Source organism: Salvia miltiorrhiza, chromosome 5 (assembly GCF_028751815.1).
Source record: "Salvia miltiorrhiza cultivar Shanhuang (shh) chromosome 5, IMPLAD_Smil_shh, whole genome shotgun sequence".
NCBI lineage: Eukaryota > Viridiplantae > Streptophyta > Magnoliopsida > Lamiales > Lamiaceae > Salvia > Salvia miltiorrhiza.
The window spans coordinates 31,352,501-31,359,544 of NC_080391.1; the positions used below are offsets into that span (position 1 = coordinate 31,352,501).

General features: G+C 36.7%; 1 protein-coding gene across 2 annotated transcripts; it reads right to left on the reverse strand.

The window, feature by feature from the left end:
• Positions 1-425: 425 nt before the first annotated feature.
• Positions 426-6,274, reverse strand: LOC131026460 (kinesin-like protein KIN-14Q). Of its 2 annotated transcripts, XM_057956334.1 has the most exons (18): positions 6,221-6,274; positions 5,972-6,058; positions 5,799-5,876; positions 5,045-5,604; positions 4,790-4,952; positions 4,644-4,711; positions 4,352-4,562; positions 4,177-4,253; positions 4,007-4,106; positions 3,823-3,921; positions 3,558-3,734; positions 3,187-3,472; positions 2,533-2,694; positions 2,225-2,440; positions 2,098-2,135; positions 1,846-2,009; positions 1,582-1,707; positions 426-1,495 (listed from the first exon to the last, which is right to left on the reverse strand). In XM_057956334.1, exons 3-18 carry the CDS (start codon positions 5,836-5,838, stop codon positions 671-673), a joined length of 3,312 nt encoding a protein of 1,103 aa, XP_057812317.1. In that variant the 5' UTR covers positions 5,839-5,876; positions 5,972-6,058; positions 6,221-6,274; the 3' UTR covers positions 426-670. The 2 variants fall into 2 exon arrangements, with proteins under 2 accessions (XP_057812317.1, XP_057812316.1); XM_057956333.1 differs by lacking the exon at positions 6,221-6,274 and having other exon boundaries at positions 5,972-6,196.
• Positions 6,275-7,044: the final 770 nt, after the last annotated feature.

Sequence of the window (7,044 nt, forward strand, 5' to 3'; positions counted from 1 at the left end):
TTTAATCCAGTATTTAAATATGCAATTTAAATTATGCAATTTTATTTAAATGAAAAACATAAAATCAAAACTAATATTATCAAGTAGGCTATCAAGGAACCCCAATGCAACACTACCTACTCAATAACACAAACACTATCAAATAGGCTATCAAGTAGGCTATCAAGGAACCCCCAATGCGGATGCTCTAACCCCGCCACTACAAAAATTAGCAGAAATACTATGGATAGGAGAATAAGAAGACAAGTCGAAGAGAATAAACATGATGTCATGAATATACATTTGATGAAATATATGACTGAACTAGTAAAATATATACAATCAAGGCCAAAATACAGCATTGGTTCTTTCTTATTTTTTTGCAAGCATATCATTCGAGATTAATAAGAATTCACTAATCTGCACGATAACAGCAAGAGGCATTAAAGATACAATGCTAAAATGATTGATAAAAAAATTCAAGATTCAAATCCGGTTTGTTTGTTTATGTACACCAGCAAATCAAATCTATTCTAATCAAACAAATAAACATTCCTAAGAGATGATAAGCATCATCAATCACACCCTCCCACCAATAAAAAAAATCTAACAAAAGAAAAATTATGAGAATCCCAACTATCCATGGACAAATTAACTTGATAAATACATGAAATATGAAGAGCTCAAACCACTATAGAAGAGTCCTAGCTGAGGTTGTTCCAATATTCCATCCTCTTTCTTTCTCTCTGTGGCTTTGCTTCTGCTGAACATCCTTTACTGCTCTTCTAGCATTACCAAGAAGCACTCTTTGGCCCATTTTCCCTCGGCCCCCAATCGAGACTCTCACCTTCTCCATACCAACATTAACACCAACTCTACGAAGGGGTGGCTGCATTGAACCCTTCGTGTTAATTTTCTTATGAAGGCTTCTTCTCAGTGCACTACTCAGTTTCTTGCTTCTATTTCTTTGATCTTTTGGACTATCACAAGGTATCTGTTCCGGCAAGCCCGCGACTTCAACTCCATACTCAGCCTTATTGGCCTGAACCGGAGTCAGTGGCAGGAAAGAGGTAGGTAGCTTATAAGGTGTTCCTGGTAAAGTTGGCTGAGGAATAAGAGAGTGTCGTCGTAGACTTGGTGTGGCATAAATCTTTTGAACAGTTGGACAGGCAGACGCTCTGCCTGTCTGCTTTGGAGGCCGTAGTTGTTGAGCCATCTCAGGGTTGTTTTCTTTATCCATTATGTCGTTCCTGGCAAGTCCATCCATGGGAATTGGACAGAATGAGAAGTCATCATCTTCAGCAGACAGAGAAACATTTGTTTGGTCTTTGCTTTCCACTTGAGATTTGGCTCCCTGCGTAGTAGTTGTAAGAGGCACTTTCCCTAGTTCAGATCGATGTTCCTCTTGTTGTTTAATTTCTTGTCGCTGCTGCTGCATCTGCTCTGCTATTTTGGAGTCCACATGCTGCCTTGCTAGCTTTCTCTCCACCATCAGTTGTGATTCCAATTCTTTGATCTGATTATTGTTCAGTTACTATTTTGAAATATGTGTGATAGCTCATATGAATATTTCTCCTGGGTGTTTCAAGAATCAGAACATACCTTTTCTTGAAGGTTTCGGGTTTTCATATCTCTCTCTTTTATCTTTACCTCAAGACCATAGTTCGTGTCCTCCAATTTTCTAACTTGAAAATCCTTTGTCTTCATGTCTTGTTTGAGTTTCTCAGCCTTCAAGCAAAAAACTTGTAATGTATAAACAAACCTTGAGATGATATAAAAAATGAGAAGCAAAAAAAGAAAAAGAAGAAAATAAACATGAACTATGCAAACAAAAAGTGAATTGCATATTGCAGTTGCTACTATTACCATTTGTTTGTATTTGAATAGTTCAGTCTTGTCCATTTGCTTCTTTGCAGGACCTAACTCAATTCCACGAACTCTGCTGGCAAAATTAAGAGAGCAGAGGGTCTCAGTCAGATCATTTTCGTTGGGACTGATCTGCACAAACATCAATGTTTTGGAATCTCCTCCTGCAATAATAGTTAGAAATTATAGTACGCATACAATTAGTTATTATGCGAATAAGGACATTGAATTTCTCTTCATGCAAGTAGATACCTAAAGAGTCTTGGAGCAAGTGGGTGAGTTTGGAATTCCTGCACCAAATTGGAAGCAAAAGACATAGTAAATAAAATGGCGAATAAATTCTTACGATGCAAGGACAAAGTCACTACACTTTCTATACCTAAATGGGATGTGCGGACTTCTGGTTGCAAGAGAAGATATCACGTCTCCAAGTGCAGAAAGTGATCTGTTAATATTTTGAGTTTCTTTCAATCTTTCTCCCTGCACTTCTGTCTTGGCTATTCTCTCACTCCCTGCTAGGTCCACTAGCCAAAGCTTGCTTCTTGTGCATTCTCCATTAAGTACATTCTCTCCCTTCACCATTACGCAGTGCATGCTGTACCAAAGAAATACATCATTTTCAGCATTGATGTACCTCTTGATAGTGATAAAGTAATACAATGGAGTAAGGTTCAGAAATATACGCACCAGTGTGACCGGCTGCTGTGCTCATTGGCATTAGTTGATCCAACTGCCCTTCCATTACTGCCAGTCTTAAGGACTTCCCAGACCTCACTCACATTTTTCACTCGAGCTTCAACTATTCCTGGAACATGATGTCCTCCCTCGCCTACTTGTTTGATCTCAAGCCTGTATTTATGCCAATTATAGACAGATCAATTAGTATTTGAGGATGGGTTCACCAGCACAACATAACGTATAATTATACTTCTAATTTTTGGCTAACAACTATACAAAACTTCAGCACCTACATCATCTTTAAAAAAAAAAAGATACATAAATTAAAGATGGATGTCAAGAAAGAAAGTCCTGCTCATTTAAAATAGAATATTCACAACAGAAAATAGAAATAAATAATAAATATGTCGTTAGCATGTAAGAGAATTTTCTACTAAAATGTGTTATGTCCTATTGTATGATTACTGATGGCAAGATGGAACATATTTTATGCTACTGTGACAATGAAGATATTAGTTCTCAAGCAATAGATAAAACAGAAGAGATAAGACAAGCAAGGTTTCATTTGACAATTATGGTTCATAACAAAGCATATCACACAGTATGTGTTGCAAGAAATAAATGGAGTAATGCATAATGTCCAAGGATCTACAGAAGATCTACCTCTTTGAACTCGCAGAGGGCTGTGAATCCGAAACTAGTAAATCCCTTATCTGCTCATTATAAACCTCCAATACACTCACTGTTACTTCATATCGGAATGTGCTCTTTCGTTCCTCCATGATGTGAAATAGCTCCTCAAGTGTTCTGAAGTTAACTCCACGGGCTTCATTTGTTCCCTCCATAGTAAAAGTCTTCCCAGTTCCGGTTTGTCCATAAGCAAATATACAGACGTTATATCCATCAAGAACTGAAGTTGCTAGTGGGGCTGTTTCCGCAAAAACATGAGCTGCACTCAGTAGTGAAAAGAAAAGTAATGTGAGAGCACATTTATGCTGTTATTAACGGAAACACATGGTTCTCAGAGCAATTACTTTGGTCAGCTTCCGGACTGAAGACAGCATCAAACTTAAAGGTCTTTTTAGATACCCCGTTTGACTTAACAGTTATCTCCCCATCCCTTGCAGCCTCAAAGTCGATTGCCACTGAAGCTCCTCCATCAATCTCGTAGGAATTCATGGGTCGACAGCGGCAAAATACTCTAATGTTTCCTGTGGAAAGTTATTTATCAAGTTTCTTCACCTGTCAATACAGGGCTTCTTTTAATTTAGAAAAATCATGAATAATTCAATCCCTTGCCTTTCAGTTCCAGAACTTTGTTGTATAGTTCTTTCTTTTCCTTGACTTCTTGGAGGAACTTAGTTTTGATATCTTCGTGTAGTTGCACGTGCTTATTCACTGTCAATCATTATACATACATATATATCAAATTGAAGCATAAGATATAAAGATTGATAGTTGAAAAAGTGTATAATAATAGTACTTGTAAATTGCAGTGTGGATTTGACACCCTCCATCTCCACAACATACTGCTTGAAGAGACAGGCTTCTTCTGAAAGCGCGATATGCTCCATCTTCAGAATCTGTCATGAACAAACCCAAAATCAATAAAAGAACATTGTGCCAGTTAAACTGGAAAGAAATTAAACTTACCTTCAATTTTCTTGTCAAATCTCGTAGTGATGAAAACCATTTGCCTTTTTCTTTGACTTGGCCCTCAATTGCAAAAGCTACAGAATGAAAAATCAGCAAAAAGTGCAATAATTGATGCATGTAAATTTGAGCACCTACCGCTATACTAAATACAAATATGAATGTCCTCACTCACCCAATGATCCAACATGCATTGATTTTCGCATAAGCTCATTTTGAAGTTCTTTCAAAGATTTACAAGCTTCTTGGCATTCTCTACTCTTGAGATTGCATTCCGTCTTCAGTTCCTCCAAAACCTTCTTGGTGTCTGAGAGCTCCTTCTTCTGTAATTCATATTCCATTCGAAGCCTAACAATTTCTCCCTCAGAGGAGCAATTCTCTTTCTCCTACCCAGCATTAACAATGGTTAGTTGAATCCAAGCTCAATTTATGAATAGTTAACTAGATTTAGGAAATTAAGAAGATACATTGAGCGATTCACTAGAAGGCAAATACTGAAATTCGAGTTCTCCAGATAGTTCAACCTCACCAAGACCTGAAATCATAGAAGAAATGTATACATCATTAATGAGAAAACATCCAGAGCAGTGAAATGCAAAGCTGCTTAACTTACAAGAATGTTTCCTAATAAAAATGCCGCTGACTATCGGGACTCCAATTACTCCTTCAAATCTAATGGATAATCCATCACCACCATCAATATAAGCTTGAAGATCAGATATCACCAGGGGCACATGTGAACCAACCTTTTCATAGATATCCAAACACGAAACAACCTGCAAATTTGAAACACAATTAGGCATATATGCTCATAAAATGCACCACATCTTCCAAACAAAGAAAGAAAGTTGATCTATGAACTTATTACCTTCTTCCCTTGTAAGAATACATCAAAGACCCTCGTCCCTGAGGGGCCAGCAGTAAACACTATCTCCGCAAAATGAAGATCAACCACGTAATTTCCAGCCTCTAAGTTCTGAAAATGATAAGAGAACTCCCCACAGCGTGCAGTCTGATAAAGACTAAGGCCTTCGACATCCCCAAGTACGGGATCTTCAGTGCTTACAGCATAGCCTCCATTGAAAGTACTATCCTCAGAGAAGTGCAGCCCACCTTCAAACTCAACACTCCTCGTAGATCCCACATTAATGCCGAGTGAAGAAGTGGATGGTTTCATCAAATCCCCTTCAACTAATGGCATTGTAGCAAGCTCAAAAGAAGCTTCAGCAAGCAAATCTTCCATCTTTGCAGCTGGGGCCTCAAAGGAGGTCCTCATCTCAGAACCCTCAATTCCATTTTCTAAAGAGACATCAACTCTTTCACCCAACAAACATTCAGGCGATTCCTCATATCTTTGGTTAGTAAAATCAGGTGATCCAACGCATACTAAATCAGGCGACGCCAACGAAAAGCCCAATGCTACATGGCCTAAAAATAGTACAAGCATGTGTAATTAATCGAAAATCCAAATGCTAAATCAGCAGATTCTTTTCATTCAAGATCAGACATTCTTGAAATTCAAACAAGAAATAACCCACATAAAAAGAAATAATTGAAACTCGGAGAAATTCAATAACAAATGCCATATGCGATACTAAAACGAATGAATTCGAGCACATTACCGTTAAACTTGGCCGGGCTAGATTCATCTCCGGCCTCCATTATTGAACTCTCCAAACTGCAGAAATTCGGCAATTCGCCTGAAATTAGGAGAAACAGAAAGGCCGTTTACGGATTGATAGAAATTTGAAAAATTGGCATTTCTATGAACTAAAATGAGCTGTGGATAACTCACAATGAGTTTGACTATGAAGTTGACTTCGATCTTGATGTTGAAGGGAAGAAACATCAGTTATAAGAAGTGGGTCATTCCATTCGAAATCTGCCATTGATAAAGGACCAGTTTCTTTTTAAGATTTGAAAAACCTCCCAAAAAATTGAAAACAAATATTAAAAGAGTACTTATTACACTCGTTCCGTTTCAAGGGAAAAAGATGAAAAAAGTGGGATCATTATATTGCTTTTGGTAAAAATCACTACTTACAGTCTTGAGAGAGAGAGAGAGAAGCCGTTAATTTCGTTGTGCCGTTGTGGTGGAGGAAGCCCTCGTTTTCAAATTTGAATTTTTCAACGCGCAAAATGGTAATATTCATTTTATATAGAAATTTATATAAGTATCAATTATGTATCCATCAGTAGATCTTTTACCTTTGCAGGATTATCCTAAATTCAAAATTTTGTGTTTCCTGATCATACTATTTAGAGATAATTAATTGAAAAGATTATTATTTTTTAATCAATAAACAAATAATTTTAAATCGCAGAACAGTGGATTCAAATCTGAGACTTTTGAGTTTAAATATTAATCATTCTATCACTAGATCAACATATACACACACGTGTATTAATTATTTACTTACTAATGTTGTCGTATCAAAACAAATTGTACCTTGAGCTACTAGTTAAGCAAGAGATAAAAGTTTGATACATACATGTTTGTCATATTATAGAAAAACGTGTTCTTTATTAACAAGCTCAAAAACATAGATTTTATCACATTCATTGCAATTTCGAATGAGTCGAAGAACTTGTAGTCAAAGTTACGAATTCAAGTTATAGAGGCATGATAAATAGACACATCTAGAAATAAATTTATACTCACTACACAAAATAAATAATAGTACTAGTTTTGAGAAGTATACTTCATTTTAATTTGATATATTCCTTGATTGTTTGGTTATCATAAAGAGGCAGGCAGTGGATGCCAAATTTATGAGTATGAAGGTTAATGTGTGACCAATAGAGAATCTGTCACTTATGATGAGAGAATCTCATGTATTTTCTATGTAGTTCATAACTCAAGACATT

Excerpts from the sequence above, each read along its gene's own strand:
- LOC131026460 (XM_057956333.1), bottom strand. The coding sequence starts at position 6,065 with ATGGCAGATTTCGAATGGAATGACCCACTTCTTATAACTGATGTTTCT. Across the intron at positions 4,563-4,643 it reads CTTCTAGTGAATCGCTCAAT|GAGAAAGAGAATTGCTCCTC; the intron begins GTATCTTCTTAA and ends AATGCTGGGTAG. Across the intron at positions 3,922-4,006 it reads ATCCACACTGCAATTTACAA|TGAATAAGCACGTGCAACTA; the intron begins GTACTATTATTA and ends AATGATTGACAG.